The sequence below is a fragment of the Drosophila sulfurigaster genome, chromosome 2R (assembly GCF_023558435.1).
Source record: "Drosophila sulfurigaster albostrigata strain 15112-1811.04 chromosome 2R, ASM2355843v2, whole genome shotgun sequence".
Lineage (NCBI taxonomy): Eukaryota > Metazoa > Arthropoda > Insecta > Diptera > Drosophilidae > Drosophila > Drosophila sulfurigaster.
The window spans coordinates 32030240-32052148 of NC_084882.1; the positions used below are offsets into that span (position 1 = coordinate 32030240).

Sequence of the window (21909 nt, forward strand, 5' to 3'; positions counted from 1 at the left end):
AGAGATTTGCGGGGCCGGAGAATCGGAGATCGGTACGAAAAACCTGTCTTCGGTTTGTTTGTTTCCCGCGGTGTCTAATCAATGCAAGACGACGAGAATTGAGCGATCGTTGAGTGATCGCTGAGAGATTCATGCGCTCTCTAACGGAGCGTATTATGTGATCATCAAATTGGTAAACAAAAAAAAAAGCCCCACCGAAAAAAGCTTTAGCTTAAAAAGCTTGAGAGGAAATAAACAGAAGACGCACGCTGGACAGATGAACTGAGCCGAAGATGGTTGAAGTTGAGTCTGCGACGTTTCTATCTGGATCTTTTTTCCGCACGTACAAACGTGATCTGCATGCCGATCTTGTGGTGGTTCCACAGCGGTCAAAGTAATTCAGCTTAATGCATTAACTTTGTTGGCTACTGGCATGAATCGACATTAGCATTATGCGAGCAGATCTTCAGCCATTCAGGTGGCGAGACATATACAAAAATCAGAAAATATCAGACAACAAATAAAAAGGCATCGAAATAAAAGCCATTAAGATCAGCATGTGTCATCCATGACATCCCGATTCTCCAGCACTCGTAGGGTATAAATAGGCTTGAGAAGCCTAGATACAAAATCAGAACTCAGTCGATACAGAACAATGAAAGTGCCTACGCTGCTGATCTTTATTGGACTCTTGGCCAGTTGTCTGGAGTCGAGCAATGCTTTGTTCTTCAAGGCGTTGAAGGGATTAAAAAGGTTACGGAGACAACTATGCAGGATATAGTAGCTATGGCGGAAGTGGTGGATATGGCAACTACTATGGAGGAGGAGGCTATGGCAACTACGGAAGCGGAGGTTATGGAGGCTACGATGGCGGTTATGGATCAGGCGGCTATGGAGGAGGAGGCTACAGCGGTTCCTACTCACGGCCAACCAGAAGTCGACAACGCACTGGACGCACTTACTCCGATATTGCAAGGGTGCTGGTCCAGGATAGATATCTAGGTCTAGGCGCTGGACGTTATCTACCCCGAGCTCCCTACTCCCCGCTATGGGGCTAAAATTAAGCTTACAGAACTCTCCTCGCATTTAATTATAAGCAATGTTAATATTGTATGACGAATAAACTAGAAAACCTTTTAGGATTATAATTATACAACTCTCTTGTGTATTTTGATTTCCACTGTGTCTTGAACATAAGTATTTTGCAGCACTTACAAAAATTACTGTAACTTGTGTAGTTCACGTGGCTAAAATTAAATGTTTATGATGATGCATAAACATCGTATTGTAGTTAACACTAGTTGTGTCTGAGACTGATCGATGGTACGTGACGGCTCTGCGACTAGGTCAGTTTTAGTTATAGAGATGGGAGTGTCACGTAACTGTCACGCGAATCACGCCCAAAAACAGAGCATAACAACACAATCTATACTAAGTACTATATACAATGCAATGCATATAAAGTGGATATTCTACTCTACAAATGAGAAGAATAAATAAAAGAACTAATATTTTATGCTTGTCTCGGTTATATTGAAATTAAAGTTTGAGTTTTAAAGCAGAAGTTGATGCCATATATTTAGATTAGGTCTTTAGAAATTTTTTCGATAAGCCCCGACCTTTGAATTAACCTAAATTTTTTGGGAATTTATTATAATCAAATGAGTATTTAATAAGTTAATAATAACAAGCCAAAATAGTTATATTTTATTCTGTCATTATTAAGAATTAAATAAAATTAAACTTCTGCTAAATGTCATCTTGATTTCCGGATGTTAGTGCGATTTATAAACCAGTTTCTTAGAAAAGTATTTTCAGATGCTTTTTATTGTGCAACTCAAAGTATAACTATAAAAACAAAAATACCAAGTAAATGTATTTCATGCTTACTCTTATATCCTTAATGAACTGAGTCAACATTTCTTTATAAATCCGTTAACAACATTCCCTAAATTGTAATAATACATATTCAGCTTAATTATCTACGCAATTGGAATACTGGTTTTATTTGTAGCCGCACATAAACCGCGCACTTGCGAGCACTCGAATGATTCAAACAACATTGACTCAATGACACTTTGTGCGATGTCGGAAGATATGCAGGTGGTTAGTGGTTCCCCACCGACCACAATGGAAGCTGAATACTGCAGGAAGTAATGGCAAATACGTCGTAGAACACACACAACAAATCGGAATAGGAATCTGGAATGCAACGAGATATTAAGAGGCGCACCTACGTCATTTGTTAAACTGTGTTGTTAATTACTTGTAGTAAGTTATGCTCGTTCAAACCAAATCATTCACAATGCTGTTTGGAGCCAAGCATTAAAAGCTAAGATCGCTACAGATAGATTGAGAATATTCCCAACATGAGTGTAGAGTAGAAAAAACGTGATCGTTGATATTTATGGCATAGCGATCGCAAGCGGTGTGAATGACTTGGCGTTGTGGGATGAACAGCTAGCGATCTATAGAGAGCAGGAGAGATTAACAATGGCGTAGTGTGGACAGTAAACAGACGTGCAAAGCATGCGTCGTCAATTGTCAACGATGGCAAAAAACCTGCTCGATAAACTTGCAAAGCAATTGCTAATGGAAATAATCTGCTGGCCAAGCGAATAGACATTGCAATCAACATAAGTATAAAAGGCTTAGATCGATCGGCATTGAGATGCAGTTCTTCAAGTTCAGTGATAGTAACAGTAACACTAAGCAATATTAATAAGACTAACATCATGTCTCCGCTGCAAGGAAAACGCTTATTGCTCCTACTGCTCGTCAGCTTCGCGCTGTTATCCTTGGCACTTGCTCAGGCGCCAAATGTTCGAGGACCTCGCGCCGGACGCGGTTATGCAGACATTGCACGCGTCGTTAATCCACATCCGCATGCACATGTTGGACTCGGCAACTTGCCAGGACAAAACTTCCGAGGATAGTTAAGGATGAACTCTTCAAGCAGCTTAAATTAAATTAGTGTATAAAGAATAATAATTTTTAACTACAATTATTTTTATTTGAAATACAAATTTGTTTATAAATGCCGAACATTTATTTATATTGTTTAAGTGCCGCTGCTTTACAGTAAAATCGATTCGAGGTCACACACTCTAACGTCTTTTCGTTTTGAATGCACTCTGCAAAGTAGTTGGCAACGCGTGCACGTTGTTTGCTGCGCCCGCCTAAAAGTATGCAGCGGTTTTCAACAAAACTTTAACCATTATGTGTTATCGCCCCGTCTCATTAATGGACGTTAATGACAAAACTTACATTAAAACTAACCACGCCCATTTTGGCAACGGCACAAGCGGATGCCAAGCACCGCCACTGAGTGTGTCTCAGTCGGAAACAACACGGACAAGGACAAGCAGCAGCTACAGCTACAGAAGCAGCAGCAGCAACAGAACACTTTGTACTTTGCATCATCGTTAAAATTGTGCGCTCGAATGGTTAATATTGAATCAACATCCAATGCCATCTGGTGGATTAAAAATCCGAATGCTGGCAAAGTGGGCAAAGCAGATGCAGCTGTAGGCAAGGGAGCTGGGGGCAAAGGAGATGAGCGCAAGGCATCGCTTGGCTCGAGCTTTTCTCTGGATATGGTAGAATTGCTGCGCAATATATCCTTGCAGGGCTACAACAAACTATTGGCGCCGGAGTTGACGTTGCTGGAGAGGTAAAAGATAAACAAGTAAGAAAGCGACGTTTGTCGTTCCCTTTTTTTTTACGGTTACGCATACGCAGCGTGGTACACAGTGTTCCATAGAAAATTTGCAGTTGCAATTTTGCACAGGGAACGAAGGCAACAGGAGGGAATGTATCTTTTGTTTCAGCAGCTTCTCGTCATCGTCAGCGTCATTGCCATCGTCTCAACTCATTTTGTTCCGCTGTGCATTGCATTTTTCGCATTTTTCATTTCCGTTTCCGCTTTTACCTCAAAGACCCTGTGTGCGTCATGTGCGTTTATCTCGTCTCGCATGTGTGTTTCCTCATTTTGTTCCGCTCCTCTTATCGTTCTCTCTCTCATGTGCGTTTATCTCTGTCTTTTGGTTTATTTGCAGATTAATTTGGCTGGCACTGCACATGACCACGTTTCTCGCAATGCTGGCGGTGCTGCTGCTTACCTGGGAGCAATTTATCGCCCAGTACTTTGTCATTAATCTGAAGGATCCACTTTATCCCGTCGAAAATGTGCCATTTCCGGCTGTGTCAATATGCCCCAACAATCGACTCTCCATGCAGTCCGTCTTCACCTATGCCCGCGAGTTGTAAGTAGCTTCCTCTGCAGTGCTCCTTCGACTTCATTTATATCTCAACTGCTTCTTCAGGCAAAGCAACGATCCTGCTTTTCGTCAAGTGGAATACTTTGCAGAGCAGCTGAAGTATCTCAGCAAATTGTATGTCATTGGTGAAGTTAATGATGATGTCGAGGAGTATCTCAATTTTCAAGCATTTCTTGATCTATTCGGCACTTGGAATAATGAAACTTTCTTCAATACCCGACGCATTATGAAATTGGTAAAAAGGAAAAATGTAACAGTAAAATGTGTTACGTCTTATTTCATTTGTATTTCAGTTGTCGCCCAAATGCGAAGAATACATCTTAAAGTGCAGCTTGTCCAACATTGATATACCTTGCTTTAGTGCAACAGCTTTTCAGGAAAGTCTCACCAAGTATGGACCCTGCTGCACTTTTAATACGCAAAACACGTAAGCAGCTTTTTAAATATGATATACAAAATTAATATAACTTACTTATATAATTTCTTTAATTTGAATGAACTTATTAACTTTAATTTGAATTAACTTATTTTTGACAGTCTCAAAAACCGCGACTTTAAGAATCGTTTTGCCAACTCAGCTCAAGGTTTGACAGTTGTGATCAATGCGAGTCACGCTGATTACTTTGCTCCCATTTTACATACAAATGGTTACATTGTCATCGTGCATGATGCTAACAATTTTCCTTCGATTGCTTCATCGAATTCGCTGGAAATGTTTCCTGGACAGCGCGAGGAGAGTTTTCTCAAGATCTTTCCGCGTATCATCGACACAGACAAGAGTTTGCACTCCTTTTCTCCTACAGCAGTAAGTATTGGTATACAATCTAAAATCGATAATTACATTTTCTAGATAATTGCCTCATTTAAAAAAATATAATTACCCTAAAAATATATTTAGTTTTTAATTTAATTGCACATTGCATAATTTTGTTTAATTGCATATGTTTTGAATAAGATGAGTGTGCAATTATACAAATTATATTGTAGCTATATATAATTATCTATATTTTTTCTAGCGTCGCTGCTACTTTCACAGCGAGGCGAATATGCCGGACCTGAATAAATATGTTTACACCTTTCCCAATTGCATCACCCGATGTCGCATTCGCAGCATTATTGCTCTGTGCAATTGTTTGCCCTTTCAACTCCCTTTGGAACTGGTTGACAGCTTGGAGGGTCTTGTCTTCTGTACACTCACTCATATTTCTTGCCTTAGTCAGTATCAATGTAAGTCAATTAGGTTAATTGCCAGCAAAGCTACTTTTAAGATAAAATATGGTAATAATGAAATTGATATTTAACAAGCCAAAGAAAGTATCAAAGATTATTTTAGGCATTCACAGCCATTTATCTTTTCCTCCCAGCATATGAAGACTCTTCAAATTAGTTGAATAATTGTAATAATATTGATTATTGCATGCAGGTTTAATTTTTCTGATTTTAGCATCGAATTTTTATAAACATAATAAAATCATATTTTCAGGATTCTTCAAACAAACAATGAAAACATTTGAGAGCTTGTTAAATACCGTTTACGTGTCTTATAAAATTAATAGTTTAATATCTGACTGATAACATTTATTAATTGTTTATTTGTCTTCAATATTTTCATTTTATTCCCTTGCAGTCAAGTGGAATAATGTCTTAACTGAACGTGAGCGAATCTATGGCTTGGAGCGTGAAATCGAGGAGGCACTGTACTGTCCCCACTGCTTGCCCTCCTGCAATGATGTGCAGTATCGCATCTCGATGAGTGTATTGCCCATTGACAACTATTTGGCCACGGTCAAACCAGATGAGGATAACGAAACAGATATCACCTCGGATATTTCCGTGTTAAGAGTTTTCTTTGGCGAACCTCATGCGCATCTTTATACGCGTTTGTTAAACAATCAATGGTTCGAGATATTCAGTGAGTAAAGTTAGGAAATATTTCTGAAATTATTCAAAAGATTTAATTTAAATTTTATTTTAGGTACCATTGGCAACATTTTGTCCATCTTCATGGGCTTCTCGCTGGTGGCCATCTTTGAGCTGTCCTTTTATTTCTTCAAGTACATTTACATCGGCTGCAATCGGATTATAGAACGCAATCGAGCTAATAATCATGCCAAGATGTTTGATGCATCAAAGCTACACATTTATCCATAGTTAAATGCATGTTAATCATTAGCAAATACATTTATTTATATGCACAGTCATTTGCCAGTTGGCTTGTTGTTTCGTTATCCTTGGAAGGGCATGAACACATGACCCAGTTGTGTTCCGGTGATGATGATGATGTTCTCGTTGTCGTTGTCGTTGCCTTTGGCTGACATTTAACGCGCGTTTAACTAATTTCATTTTAAATTGTTGACAATTAAGGGAAATTGCCAAGACGAATCGAGAGGCGGTAAAGAGCCGGAAAAGAGAGGTGGATAAGGGGGGAAAAACGAGCCTGGCCCAATGCCGAACACCACGTGCCATGTCGCAGTTAATTTGTTGGCAATAAGTTGGAACACGAGGCCTAATTACAACAACACGCACGACATGACTGCAAAATTTTCATTAAAATGAGCCACCATGTAGAACAGTCACAGTCACAGCTTCTCCCACTCCTCTCCTCACCACTCCTATCCTTTGCTCTCCCCATGACCATGACAATGACAGGACAACTGGCAAAACCTCGTTGGAGGTCGACGTCGTCTACAAAAAAGGCTCGCATTGCGTCGACAGCCGCAACAGTTGCAATCGAGCAACGAGCAACGTGGGCTGACTGAGTGCCAAACATGGCAACAACAGCAGCAGCAGCAGCAACATTTGGAGAACGGGCTGGGCGACGACTTCACCAGCGTTTGGCCATTGGACACGCCGTCTGGTGGATACCTAACCCCAAGTCCCGCCCGCGTCCAAGCCCCGCGCCGAGGCCACGCAATGTGGAGAACGTTGCGCAGAAATTGTCATTTGGCGCCGCGTTAAAGGATTTGCTGCAGAATTTCTCGTTCCACTGTTATGGCAAATTAGTCGAGCACGGATATCGCAATCACGAACGGTGAGTAGACCCATCAGTCTGCTGCTGCTGCTGCTGCTGCTGTTGCCGTTCGCTTTGCTTTCAATTAGCTGGTCCCGCAGCTTCTTCTGGCTCATTTTCCATATAACAGCGCTGAGCGTGCTAATCGCATTCGTTTGGAATACGTATAAGGACGAGACCGAAGTGCTGGTCACCACCATCTACAATCCCCAATATCCTGTCAGTGAGGTGGATCTACCCGCTGTCTCTGTCTGCAGCATGAATCGCATCTCCAAGCGGGCGGTGCGATATTATGCCCAGCAACTGTAAGTTAACGTGTTACGCTTTAATATAACTTTGCTCTTAAATGTAGCCTTGTAAGTTAACTGAGTTATTCTTTAATATTACGATTCACTCTTTTGCGCTTGTAGCAGCGACAAGGATCACAGACATCGCAATGCCAGCTTCTTTTATAGGGAACTTCGTGCGTTTGGCATGTACTACGGCAGCGAAGAGTACTGTGACTATCAGCATGTGATCGGACTTCAGAGATTTCTTGATGATAAGGACACTGAACCCTATGAGCTGTTCTTCAACACCAGAAGACACTTGCACGACTTGACGCCCAATTGCAGCGATATGTTTGTCTCCTGTCGCTTGGCCGGACAAGCCTTCGATTGCTTGACACAATTTAGGGAATCGCTAACCAACTATGGCTTCTGCTGCACTTTTAATTTGCGTGGGAGGTAAAGAGATCTATATGAGTAAATTTTGAAATTATCATTCTGTTTTATTAATCAATAGATTATACAAGTATATAAACAACTTTTTGTATTTACGAGTATATATACAACTTTTTATCCTGACAGACTTTTGCCCGAAGTTTACGTAATTTCATCGTGCAATAAGGTTTGGTTTTTGTCTTTAATTCCTGTGAAACCGGAAAGATACATAATTAGGCAAATGATTGGAAAACTCTGCACATTGCTTTATTAAAAACGGAGGCTGCGAAAGACATAAAACAAAATATAAACTGAAACTTATATTTTAAAATTTAACTGCTGAATTTACATCAACTATTTATTCATTTATATATGATACCAAGCTTTCACATTTATTTAATTTTCAGATTCTTTAAGCCACGCCCTTATTCCCAACGCTTCTTTGGCGCTGACATGGGTTTAACGCTAACCCTAAAATCCGATCGCAACGATAATTACTACAAGATGCACAAGCTAGTCGAAGGATTTGCGGTGAGCTACAGAAACACATCAGCATCTTCTAGCATCCATCATTTCAATTCAAACAGATCATTATCTACGAGCCTGAGAACTATCCGGATCCACAGTCGGGCGGCGTCTCCCTAAGATTTGTCTCTTCCGGACGCATTACACAGTTGCCAGTAATACCAAGAATTATTGAGACGGTGCCGGAGGCGCGACACATGAGTCCCCAGGTGGTGAGTGAAGTAGTGAGTTCAATTGTCTGTCAATCATGCGAGTCAATCAATCTGCAAACTGCAGCGCAACTGCTTCTTTGAAGATGAAATACCTCACAACTTCTCACAACGTTACACATTCAGTAAATGCATCTCCGCATGTCGAGCACGCAGCATATTCAGCTTATGCGGATGTTTGCCCTTCAATATACCTATGAGCTTCATACCCTTTGCCATCGGACGTGTCTTCTGCACCCTCCAGCACATGGAGTGTCTGCAGCGTTACAAATGTGAGTTGATTGAGCGATTGTGTGTGTGTGTGTGTGTGAAGGGAAGTTCTCTTCTACTTGGACATTTGTAATCGTGTAATTGTTGTAGTTAAATGGCTGAATGTCATCACCACTCGCGAATTTATGCCCGGCCTGGAGCATGAGCTCGAGGATGCGCTCTACTGTCCCGACTGTCTGGCCTCCTGTTCCGAGATACGCTACAAAGTCCGCGGCGCCATGTCGCTGCCCCTCAAGGGTAACTTCAAGCCCATGACGTAAGCTGAAATATAGTTGAATACACAGTGAGAATAATTGCGAACTAAGCACAAGAAACTATTTCTGAATTCAGAAGCTTTAATTACCCCTAAATGACTTAAAACAAATCTGATATTAAAAGTCTGCAAATCTAAAGTTATTCTTGAATATGTTTCTACTCGTAATGATATTTATGAATTTTTGCTTTTGATTCAATTTTGAAACTTTTTTTTAACATATCTTTTTGAGTTGAGAGTCTTTATTTACTTTTAAATGCTTTAAAAAATCTTATTTCAATATAGACTGATTTAGAGTTTTCCTAGAACATTGTATTTACGAATCTTGCTTTGATTTTAAAATGTGTTTTTTTTACATAAGTATGTTTTTGTCTGTCTGTGAATATATAAAACATAAACTTCAAGGTGACAATAATGACTTTCTAAAATGAGATTGTCCAAGATTATTCTAGATATTTATTCGGATGATATTTCGTCATTTTCACTCCTGCTTCAAATTTGATGTAATCAACAATTATTTTAGAATATTGTTCTGTCGATGTTTCTGATTTATTTCCTGCTTCAATTTATTGTTTTTATCGCATTTTTTTCTCTCTGTGTATACTTTAAAGCACACGCTGATTGAATTTAAATGCACTGCAATTGAGACGAGTTCAAAGTAACATTTTGGCAGTTTCCGCAAATATCAAGTTACCCCAACCCAAGAGTTTCTGTTTGGGGTTTCATTTACCCTCCTTCTTCAGTCAGTTTGGGCTATAAATGAGTTTAATTTTGTGCAGCAACAGCAACTACAGGAACAACAACAACAACAACAACAGCAGCAGTTTCGATGCCAATAACAGTTACAGCAGCCATGACAGTTCCGAGTTGGCCGTTGTGCGTATTTACTTTGCCGAAACGCATATTCAATACTTTCGGCAGATTATTAAAAATGCCTGGTACGAGATCTTCAGTGAGTATTCCAGTCATAAAAAAACACACACACACACATACAGACAGACAAACAATATGCAGATATGGTTTTTTTTGTTGTATTTTCTTTTTTTGGGATACTCGCGTTCCTTTTGCGCCTTTGCAGGTACAATTGGCAACATCTGCGGCATCATAGCGGGCTTCTCATTGATTGGCATCTGCGAGCTGCTATTTTTCCTAGCCAAACAATTATGGCATGCATACAAAGCGGAACTGAAGGCGGAGCTCTGTCAGTCCCAGTCCCAGTCACAGTCCAAGGCCCGGAGTCGGACTCGGATCCGGGCTAATGGCCGTGCAAAGGCAACTCAGCAGCAGCAGCAGCAGCAGCAGCCACGACGCGAACAGCAGCAAGAACATGAGCTGGAGTTGGAGTTGGAGCCAATGGAGCTGCTCATACTGCCGTAATTGAGAGCACCGGAGTCCGTGCCAATTTTAAAGCTCACTGACTTTTATACAGTTCTCCGTGCTCTGAGCTCTGCTCTTTACGCATTTATGTAGTCAAGTGTAGTTGTTGTAGTGTTCTGTGTGTATAGTAGTTGTTGACCTGCGTAACAAATGTTAATTATCGCGCACTGAGCAGCTGCCAACTGTGATTGTAGGCTGGAAGCACAACTCAAGTGCACTTACTTTGCATTGTCACATAAAAATAAACAGCACCAAGAGACAAAGTTGGGAGGCAGAGGAGGAAGGAGGCGGGGCATCAAATTGGTCTTGGACATTTGCCCACTTTCTGAGCTAAGCAGCTGGACACAACAGTTGGCAAGAGTCGAAACAACAGTTATGGACCACAAAATCCATGCGATGCCTGCCTAAGCACAGTGTCTGCTATTAGTCTTGGCACACTCGAATGTTTTTGCCTGCAATCAAAATAAATTTTTATTTGTTGTCCTTTTGCCGAGATTTTCAAGGCAGGGAGGGTAAACAAAATGAAATGACGACATCGAGGCTGTTGTCAAAAACAAAATGGTCACTTTTTTCATTAATTTAATTGCATTTCAATAACCAACACTAAAGAATGTAGCTGCGAAAATTAAGTGAAATACTTTTAAAGTCTCTATTAAGAGTGTGTGTTGTCTGATAATAAAGTTGGCAATATTGCACGACGAGTATTTTGTTGAGCATTCGCAGCGCGTTTTAACTTAATGAAATTTTTGTGTGAGTTTTAACTTTGCAATTGATTTGCACATTCTCTTATATGGCCAACGGGAGTACACACACACACAGACACAGACAACACTTATATAAATATCTGTGTGTGTATCTGTGTAAATGCCTTTGCACAGCATCTGAAAATTGAAATGATTTTGCCGTTGAATTTGTAAGCGGGTTTGTTTGTTTTCCCATGCATAAAAACTGCCTAAAAATTGCAAAAAATTTAAATGAACGCACTCGACTGGAGTATTTGTATCCGTATCCGTATCCGAATGGCATTCGCAGATACATGGCCTAGACAAACATAGTAGCAAGAAAACAACACACACACACACAAAATAAAAAATAGGAAAAGGAAAATTCTGGCTGGCTTTTCTCTGCTCTGCTCTGCTTTGCCTCGTGTGGCATATTATCGCACAATACAATATGTATATTGGATTATTTCGTTTTTGTTCGGCGAGTTCCCTAGGCTCTGGCTCTATGACTACCTGATGTCCGCCTCTCCCCTCCTCACTTTCCTTTCCCCCTCCCTCTGCTCCAACACACTTGGCAATCTATGAAAAGCCAGCTGTCTGTTGTCTGTTGAATGGGGACTTTCATTTCGTAGGGCACTAGTTAAGTTCTGTTTTCAATTTACTTCAACAAACATATTTACCTTCTATTCATTTTTTTGTTAAACTTTGATAAATTTTATGTAAAAATTAAATGTTGTTCAAATTGTTTAACTGCATTTGTTTTTTAGTGATTTCGGAAGACATTGCGACGTGATTAGCTGTAAATGTCTATCGCAGCTTGACACTACATTTAGTAGTAATAAATGTTTTGAGCTAAGAACTGTTAATGATCTACGAGTTGAAGCAACCACGACACGTGTCGAAAACTTTCCTCAAAACAGATTCAAGTGTCTAGGGCTTCTCTGCAACTAAAAATAAATGCTAATAGATTTTGATTGCCAAGTGGGGAGCGAATAGAAAACTGAAGCCAAGTGTATGCCATATTTAGTTTTCAATGTCAGAGATCAGAAACTCATTTCAAGTTTCCAGGAATATCAACGCTGTCGAAAAGTTTTTGGGCAATTAAATGCATAACATACTACATATTCCATCAGTTGACGAGGCTGGGCAGCAATTTGCTAAATGAACTAGAAGATTTCTGGAATTGCCTAATGACGAGTTTGTTCTTAAAGCTAAATATTTGTAAATTATTGAGGAAATTCTATTTTGTATATTTTTCATTACTATTTCAGAGAATTGTCTATTGAATAGCAGAAGTTAACTTATCTTATAACACATATTTTGTAATTTATTAAAAACATTTTGTTTTGTATATTTTTCATTACTTTTTCAGAGAATTATGTATTGAATTGTTTTGCACTTTTAAATCATAAAGTAAAATTTTGTTCTAGCACATTATTTGTAATTTATTGAGAACATTTTATTTACATATTTATTTTTCATTACTTTTCCAGAAAATTTTCTGTTGAATGAACTTTAATTAATTTTTAATAAACTTGTTTTAATAAATTTAAGGAATTTTTGCTAGTCATTCTGATTAGCTTATTCATTAAATACGCTACATATTCTATTAGTTTTTGTTGATGTCGAAATAATTCTCAAATGAGATTTATTTGGTGATTTTGTAATAAGTTTTTTGTATTTAATTTTCTATAATTTTTATTAAATTTTCAGAGCATTGTCTAATAAATTCTTTTACAAACATTTGGTGTTTTTGTAATAAGTTTTTTGTATTTAATTTTCTATAATTTTTATTAAATTTTCAGAGCATTGTCTAATAAATTGTTTTACAAATGAAAATGAATCAAATAAATGTGCGTTAAAGTATTTAAATTGTTGTCAAGTTCAAATTCAGTTTGTGCCAAATTCTTTGGCATTTGCTATAGCCTAAATCTTAAATACTTTTGGCTGGTCTGAGCAACCCCCATTCTCCTTCCCCTTCCCCTCCCTCGTCATGAAATTCCCTTACCTTTTTGGCGCATAAATAAAGCTTAGCCTCCTTTCGCGTGGCCTTATGGGGTTAAGCTGGCGGCAAAGCGCCCTACTAAGACCATTAAGCATCTCTCTCTCGTCCTCAGTCTCAGCCGAATTTCAATGTGTTGGTTTGGAAGTACGTCCAAATCCCCTCAACCCAATACCCATTTAAAGCACTTTGTTTTTAACCGGGCTCTACGACTTTATACTTTATTTTTCGCTCTCTCAGTTTCTTTTTATGCCTTCCACTATGTGTGTGTGTGTGTGTGTGCTTGGTTTCTTTTTTGTTTGTTGTTTTTTAGGGGCAGCGACGACAGAAACATCGTCGTCTGGTTTTTAGGCGACATCCAGAATATCCAGAAGTTCCTGGCCGCTTAAGCTTTCAATTTGGTTCTGTCGTTGGTGTAGTGTTGTTGCCTTTAAGAGGACTGCTGAATTATTAAAGAGAACGCGACGCGTTTTAAGAGTTTCGCCTTTGTTCACGTATTTGTGTTTTTTGTTTTGTCGTCTGCCTCTTGTCTGCGGTCTAGCATGAATAAACATGCCAACAAATTACGATACTTGACTAAACAAAAGCTCATGCACACACCTGTGAATGCTGCTGCTTTTTTTCTTTCCACTCACTTCGTTTTTATTTTTTGGAAACTAGGCTAAGATTTTAATGGACAGTTTTGCTGTGTACGAGTATGATTTAATCTGGTGCTGTATTGATGGCAGCATGCGTCATAAACATAGCTAATACCCAGCTTAACAGTCACTCTGCTCCCCAATGCTCTGCTCCATCTCCTTCTGAGTTCATTCAAGCGTTGTTGGGACGCTCTATTTGCCGTACATTGCACCCACAGCTATTTACGCATGCCGGAATCAGAGCTGTGATTCTTTCTGAATGCGTAGCTGTCAAAAAAATAGAATATCTCTCTGAAATGTTCAGCTTTATGAAAATCCCCAAGCAAAACCGCCCACGAACCCCTCATCAGACTCAATCTCCGACCAAAAAACAGCTGCGTCTAGCGTCTAGACATCAATCAACACCTTGGCCAAGTTGATTGACAGCCGAAACGACAGCATGAAATATAAATCTGTCATTTGCATGTTGAAGTCTCGTTTGAAATCAATATGAATATACTACTTGAGAACTGCTTCGCTCTCGTTGTTGTTGCTGTTGCTGCTGCGGTTGTTATTATTATTGCTAGCAAAGTCAATTTGTCAAAAACAGGCCGCTCCCAATCTTCCACCCACAAGCACAACAGCACTCAAAGGCTTTTCATTTCAGTTCGGCGTTTTTTTGTTTTTGTATTTTTCAGTTCTTGTTCACAAACAAGAAAACGAGGAAAATCAGTCAATGTTTTCATCGGTTTCATCTGTTTGCATTGCAGCTTAAAAACAGATTTTTCTCACCCGCTGGCCGAAAAAAATTATAAAAAAAAACATAAATATTTATTTGTGGGCACGTTCGAAAATTGAGACAGCCAGAGTGAGGGAGAAAAGAGAATCAACAGCGCGGTGGTAGCATATTTAATTAATACAAAATAAATGATTGGGAAATAAATTACATAAATAAATTTGGTTCTCGAATGCAGCAGACGTGAAATTGTTATTTGAGCATAATAAAAATATTTGTTAATACTCCTCCATTTCGACCAATACCCCCAACGGACTTTGCACTTTGCTGACTATTTATTTAAATCGTTTAATCATATTTATGTGGTCCGGGATTGTTTTAAAACATATTTGCACGCTGCATTTGTTCCCACGTTCTGGATTCTTAAAAGCCATGTGCATCAATTGGGAGAGAGTATTTTTGATGAAATAATATAAAAGTAAATATATGAAAAATATTTTGAATCAACACATAAATAAACTTAAAAGTTGCCAAATAAAGATTCTTCTTTAAAGAATAAACTTAAATTTATATAATATTGGAAATTTTATATTTATTACTTGAGAGTATTTATTAGTCTGTAAAATATCTACTAGTTGAGTTGTCTCGTCTGCTCATTTGTTAAAAAATAGTTAAGCTTATTACAATTACAATAAGTGCAGAGCTTTAAGTCTATATTCTCTTTGCTACTGGCTTTGTGGCTTGATATTCATTAAATGCCCAGTAGATATTATATACTTGGGTGTAAACATTAATGATAGATACTGAATAGTAAGGAAACTATGGAACTTAATATAGTAATAATAAAGCAAAAGCTTAAAAATTGATAAAGAATTTCATTAAAGAAAGAACATTTGTCATACAAAATATGAGAGTTTTTTTTTTTATTTATTATATTTAATATTTTATTATTTTATTTTATTTTTTATATTTTATTTACTTTATTTTAAAATAAGCCAATTTATTTGCTTTATTATTATATTATTGAAATAGAAAATCTTTAGAGTAGCGTCTGGCTTTATCTTTTAGTTAAGTTAAGTTGCTAAATTAAAAATTTAATCTTCTATTATCGTATCTTTAAGTTCGGCATGCCTCATTTGTTTTTATACATTTTGCTCCCCAGCTCCTTTTAAGCGAAAACATTTCAATGAAGAACACAATCGCATTTTAAATGCGATATTCAATTGCATTACACATATCTTAATATTCATTCAACACGCTGACTGTGGAGTTGGCTGTGGAATTCCCTCCAAAGAGCGAAGTGGGGAGGAGGAAAGGAGACTGCAGAAACAGAAGAAGAAGCACGCGGATTGAGTTGTCTGTGTCTGTGTGTGGGAAAATTGTTGTTTATGTTTTACACGCTGCTTGTAATTTTCGCTGGCGAAAATGCTGAAAATATCCTGCAGCTGATTTTTAATTACGAAAATACAAAAAAGAAAGTTGTTGCGATTTCATGTATGTAAACACAATCACGCACACAGCGAGAGACAGACACATACACACACAAACACACAGATGCACACAAACACACACACTTGCAAGTGACTTGCTAGACCTCAATGAAGCCGTCTGGCATTCTCTATCTTCCTCTTGCTTTTCATCTCTCTCTCGTTCTCTCATGCTGTTGCTGTGTTTGTGTTTGGCAGCAGATTTCAATTTTTGTGTGTTAATTACATTGCCAGCATAAGTTCAGCCGCCCCCTCTTGCCCCCTTGTGGCATCGTGGGGGCGTGGCTTGGCTGCCCTCATTGTGTGTGGCTGCTGCTGCTGCTTGTGTTAAGCATTTTGGCGCTTCTGAATGTTTAATTATCAAAAATTTGCACTTGATCCTTGCTTGGTTCTTTCATTCTTTTTGGGCCACATTACGTTTTATGGCCACATGTGTGTGTGTGTGTGTGTCGGTGATGTCTGTTGGGCTTATGGTAATTGCAAGCTCTTTATCTATGTGTGTATGTGTGTGTGAGTTTGTTCCTAATGTTTTACAAGTACTGTATACTATAGATACTTACTTGCTGCTTATCCGGCCAGAGGACAAAGCAAAGCCAGGGAGGGGGGAAGTGGGGATACTTTGTGGCCAAAAATTTGATTTGCTTGTGCTGGAATTTTGCATAATTCAAGCGAATGCCATAAGGGCCAAGCTAGTTGGCCTCTTGTCTATTTACTTATTAATGCTCAACAACATTCTGCTAACAACAACAAGCAAGCAAATTATTTATAATTACAAACAGTTGAAGGGAAGCAGTAAAGGAGACTAAGTACAGAACAGAGAACAGAGAAACAACAAAAGTCGCCGCACATTTTTCATTTTTATGCGTTTCGTGTGGGCGCCAACAACAACAGCAACAACAACGAGGACAATTTAATGCCTTTAAAACAGCAAAATAGCGTTAAAGCAAAGGAAACGAAAATGATAAAGCTGTAAGAGAAGTTTGAGCAGCTCTCAAGTATATGAGAACAACATCCCTCACACTGTTTACTGTTTCGGGGTCGTCTGCCGGATTCCCGTTTCTGGCTTCTCTTATTATCCCGTTGTCGCCTGACAAATAAACATACACTGTCCTCTAAAAAAGCACCAACAAGAGCAGCAGCAGCAACAGCATCAACCAACAACAGCATTAAATTAAATACATAAATCATATTTTTGTGTGTGCCGACAGGGTGTTCACATCCTCAACATAAAGCTGGGGGAAGAAGAGTGCGGCTTTTTAGTAAGCGTTGCCGGCGTGGCAGGAAAAAACAGAAGAAAATAAAAGAGAAAACAACACACAAAATGGTCAACTGAAAAGGGATTGACTAAGATATACCCTATATGAAATAATAGCAGAATATTATCTTAAAGAAATATTGTGCTACTCAGAAACTTTCTTTACTAAAACTTAAACGATTCTTCTTAAATATTTAAGATCATAAATTGACTATTGAGAAAGGAATATTATTATTAAAACTTAAGCGATTCTTCTTCTAAAATATTTAAGGTCAATTTACGAGACCATTGAGAAATTGTGAAAAGAATATTTTTATTATAAATTATGCTATTATTACCACTACTAATTATAATTATAAAATTCTGTATTTCTCTTTGTTTGTGAAACTTAGATAACTAATAAAATAAATAATATTGTGATACCGCCCTCTTTTTAAGTCTGTATTTATAATTTACTGAAATTTTTATGATATTTAAAAGTTTTTAATTAGATCTCATATGATAGTTGAATATTAAAAACTTGTGAGAATAATATTTTTAATTTAGTTAATATCATTAATATTATATTACTTTTTATTATTACCGCTAATCTATGTATATTCCAAATATTTTAAGCCGCTTTCTCCTAAAAATCTGCTTTACTACATTTTATACCCGCTACCCATAGGGTAGAAGGGTATTATAACTTTGTGCCGGCAGGAAATGTATGTAACAGGTAGAAGGAGGCATCTCCGACCCTATAAAGTATATATATTCTTGATCAGCGTCAACAGCCGAGACGATATAGCCATGTCCGTCTGTCCGTCTGTCCGTCTGTGTGTCTGTGTGTCTGTGTGTCTGTGTGTCTGTCCGTCCGTCCGTATGAACACCTAGATCTCAGAGACTATAAGAGATAGAGCTATAATTTTTTCGACAGCATTTGTTATGTTTGCACGCAGATCAAGTTTGTTTCAAATTTTTGCCACGCCCACTTCCGCCCCCGCAAATCAAAAAAATCGAATAACAAGTGTAATTTTAAAGCTAGAGCTACGAATTTTGGTATATACAATAATTACTGTAGTAGTTATGATTCCTGAAAATTTGGTTGCGATCAGATAAAAATTGTGGAAGTTATTAAAGAAATACTTTTGTATGGGCAAAACGCCTACTTACTTGGGGTCTGAGTTGCTTTGGGTGACAATCTGGTACATTGTGTCGTCTATGGTATATTTTGAATGGTGTGCTGTATCGATATACCAAACATACCATTTGGTATATTTTTAGTATTTTTAGTATTTTCGGTATATTTTGAAAATGATACCGCAATATTTTGCCTTTATTAAAATGGGTAGCGGGTCACAGTCGAGCACACTCGACTGTAACTTTCTTACTTGTTCTGTAATGTAATTTGCTTTTTAATATGCCCATTTCACGTCTCCATTTCACTGAGTATCCAAATGAAAAGACAAATAAAGTAAATAGGGAAAACTTTTTTGTTGTAATTATAAATGTCTAGCAGCGACAGAGACACAGTCCCAGACATTGTTTATCATTTTTCAGGGGTAATGCTCTTTGGATGCGGAACAAGGTCCAAACTTGTCTTAAAGTTCAAGTTAAGCTTCAAATAATATACCCAGAACCCAAAAACTTGTTGATTAAATGTTTGTCTTTAAAGCGCTTGAGAGATTCTTAATACTAAATTGTGGAGCAAGTTATGAGAGAGGATGATGAATGATGGGTGCCATGTGTAAGCATTAAATCTTTCTTAAAGTAAGCTTACATTTTGTAGATACATTCAGCAGAGTCTAGTTTAAAAATATACACAACTTTATTAAATTTTCGTATTACAAATTTGAATGTTTTTGAGAAAAGTGTAAAAATTATAAATTTTGTTGAACAGTTAATTTTCTATTGTGCGTGCAATGATTAATGCACTTTCAACGCAATTTATGTAGGATTTATTTAAATCAACTGTCGTTTCTAAAGCACTTGATGCTCATTAATCCAATATCCGTGCTGATTAAAAGTCACATTTTGTCACTTTATGCTTCAACGAGTGTAAAGCCGAGCTAACACAGACACATCTTCCTCTTTCCCCTCTCTTTATACACTCACACACACGCAGCTCACCCTTTGTGCGTATATTATCTACATAATTAATTGTTAATGACGATTATATGTAATTAACATGTTAAGGCTCTTTGCATGGAGGGGGAAATGGGGAGGGGGAGAAGCGAACCGTGTGCGATTTTAATTTATGCGCGAGATTTAAAATTAATTTCACATTATTTGCTAAATCAAGCGTAAATGCGATAAATTAATAGTTAAAATCAGCATAGAGAATGCATATGACTGAATGCATTGAAACATGTTGTTACACACACAACAACAACAAAAAAATAAAGAGGAAAAAATTCCATTTTGTTATCAACTAAAACAAAGGTAAAATCATTTTTTCCAATTTTCATGTCAAATGCCTTTTCTTTGTAATTTTGTATCGAATTTTTGTTGTTGCTACTATTAAATATTAAAAGCACCACATTTGGCTGGCCTTTGAAAGGGATTTTCTATTATCCTTTAGAGGAGAATCAAAGTTTGCATCGGAGGGGATTTTGCATAAATAAATTTACAAATCGGTTTAGCCCGAGGCGGTTTTTTGGGAGGCTGACTTTGCATCACTTTTAATGGGCTGTTTGTCTTTTACGAGCACAGATTGTTAATGCAAAAGTTACTCAGACAAAAAACACCAAATATAAAAAAAAGGGTGTCGAAAGTATTTTCCCTTTCCCCCCTCCGCCGCTCTTGTTCACATCGAGTTAGCTGTTGCTTGTCATCACTTTTGCACGTGGCTTTTTTAATGCTGCTCAGCCACCTCTCAAATATTTGGCTTGTGATTCATTTGGTTAAGCAAATTTTTGATGATTTGCTGGCGAGTTTTAGAGCCCAGTTGTCACTTTTAATTGGTGCATATTTAATATGCCTCAGATGTTGCTTGTTGCTTTTTGCATTTGGCTCTTGCTTTGCTCATTACTTGCCACATTTTATGCCCTTTTCATGACGTGATTCTCTTGGCCATCACACAAAAACCTCTTTCGCTTTCATCTTCATCAGTAACAACAACAAAAACAACTTGAATAACATTTTCCTGCCGCGTTGCATATTTTAGTATACGACGAAGTATAATGTTCAGTTTTGTGTTTGCTCTCCCACAAAATGCCTCTAATACATTTTACACAATGCCCATTCTCATTTTGGGGGACCTGCACATAATTTCTATGCGAGAGATGTCGTAAAAAGTGCATAAAATAAATGTGCACCAAAAAAAGCTGCAGTTAAAATAAACAGTAAAAACGGACAACTAGCTTAGTCGATGGTCAAGCGGGTAATCAGCTTGAATATACCCTGTAAAATAGAGTTTGAGAAAAGTTGGAGAAGTGAAGTTGGCAATCTAGAGAAATAAGCTTTACTTGCTTATAAGTTAGAAGATAGAGAGATGGCGAAATTCTATGCTCAATAATTTGTTAGATGATAGCTTAGAAATTAAAGCATATTTTGAGATGAGAAGAAGATTTAAATATATAGAAGAATCAATTCATTTTGATTATGTTCTTAAAAGTTGATCGACTAAAAGTATAACGATGAAATTTTTCAATATTTAATGATGGAAAGCAAATTTTCAAATTATTATAGTAGTTCTATTAGATTCTTTGTTAAAAATAAATGTACATCTTTATAGCAGAAAAAAGTTTAAACACAAAAGAAGATCAACTTATCTAAAATATATATCATTGATAGAGTCAAAGCATATTCAAGAAATCTTTAATGGCACATTGATGGAAATGTTGAAAGCGACTTTTGCAGCACAAAGTTTTGCACTTTAAAGCGTTGACAAATGAATGCAATTTTTTTTTTAGGAGTATACCCAATGATATCATCTCGTTTTAGGGGTATATAAATAATAATTGGCATTGGCAACGCAATGGTCGGGAGTGAAGGGTCAACATCATTTGCTGGGTTCGTTGATTCGTTCATTCGTCCGATGTGCGCTGCGTTGCGTTGCGCTTTTCTGCGTCATTTTAAACGATGATACTTAAGTTTCCATTAAAGCACTTGCCGCGACCATCAATTCAATAACTGCCAGGGACGGCTTGGGTTGGGTTTGGTTGGGGTTTTGAGCTTTAGCTTGGGTTGGGTTTGGGTTTGGGACTGGGCTGGGCGAGTTGCCAGTTCGAGTGCGTAGTAGTTGCCCCTTATTGTTGTTGTTGTTGCTGTTGCTGCTGCTGCTGCCACAACCACTGAAGTCAAGCATGCGCTGCGGTCTTCTCAACCCAACAACATTTGTATTGCGATGTGCAGTTGCTGTGGGCGGTCAGGCCAAATATTTACAGCGTACAACTTTTGCAGCAACAAACTGTATTTATTGTATGGCCCTCGTATGTATATATGTATGTATGTAGTAGTGAGCATAAGTACATTAAATGCAGATGCCAAACTACTACTGAACTCA

At 37.9% G+C, this 21909-nt stretch overlaps 3 protein-coding genes across 3 annotated transcripts; all 3 read left to right on the forward strand.

Annotated features, from left to right (window-relative positions):
• The first annotated feature begins 634 nt into the window (after nucleotides 1-634).
• LOC133836812 (neuropeptide-like protein 31) lies at nucleotides 635-1133 on the forward strand. The gene is made up of 2 exons (XM_062267398.1): nucleotides 635-680; nucleotides 733-1133. The coding sequence occupies exons 1-2, from the start codon at nucleotides 635-637 to the stop codon at nucleotides 1035-1037; spliced, it is 351 nt and encodes a 116-aa protein (XP_062123382.1). The 3' UTR covers nucleotides 1038-1133.
• A 2272-nt stretch (nucleotides 1134-3405) lies between these two features.
• LOC133838793 (sodium channel protein Nach) lies at nucleotides 3406-6430 on the forward strand. Its single transcript, XM_062270020.1, has 8 exons — nucleotides 3406-3652; nucleotides 4038-4244; nucleotides 4305-4494; nucleotides 4553-4686; nucleotides 4797-5064; nucleotides 5276-5486; nucleotides 5887-6171; nucleotides 6235-6430. The coding sequence occupies exons 1-8, from the start codon at nucleotides 3423-3425 to the stop codon at nucleotides 6408-6410; spliced, it is 1701 nt and encodes a 566-aa protein (XP_062126004.1). The 5' UTR covers nucleotides 3406-3422; the 3' UTR covers nucleotides 6411-6430.
• Nucleotides 6431-6558: 128 nt separating this feature from the next.
• LOC133836813 (sodium channel protein Nach) lies at nucleotides 6559-12552 on the forward strand. The gene is made up of 9 exons (XM_062267399.1): nucleotides 6559-7290; nucleotides 7371-7574; nucleotides 7680-7994; nucleotides 8378-8501; nucleotides 8558-8707; nucleotides 8772-8976; nucleotides 9065-9230; nucleotides 9992-10179; nucleotides 10306-12552. Exons 1-9 carry the CDS (start codon nucleotides 7028-7030, stop codon nucleotides 10602-10604), a joined length of 1914 nt encoding a protein of 637 aa, XP_062123383.1. The 5' UTR covers nucleotides 6559-7027; the 3' UTR covers nucleotides 10605-12552.
• Nucleotides 12553-21909: the final 9357 nt, after the last annotated feature.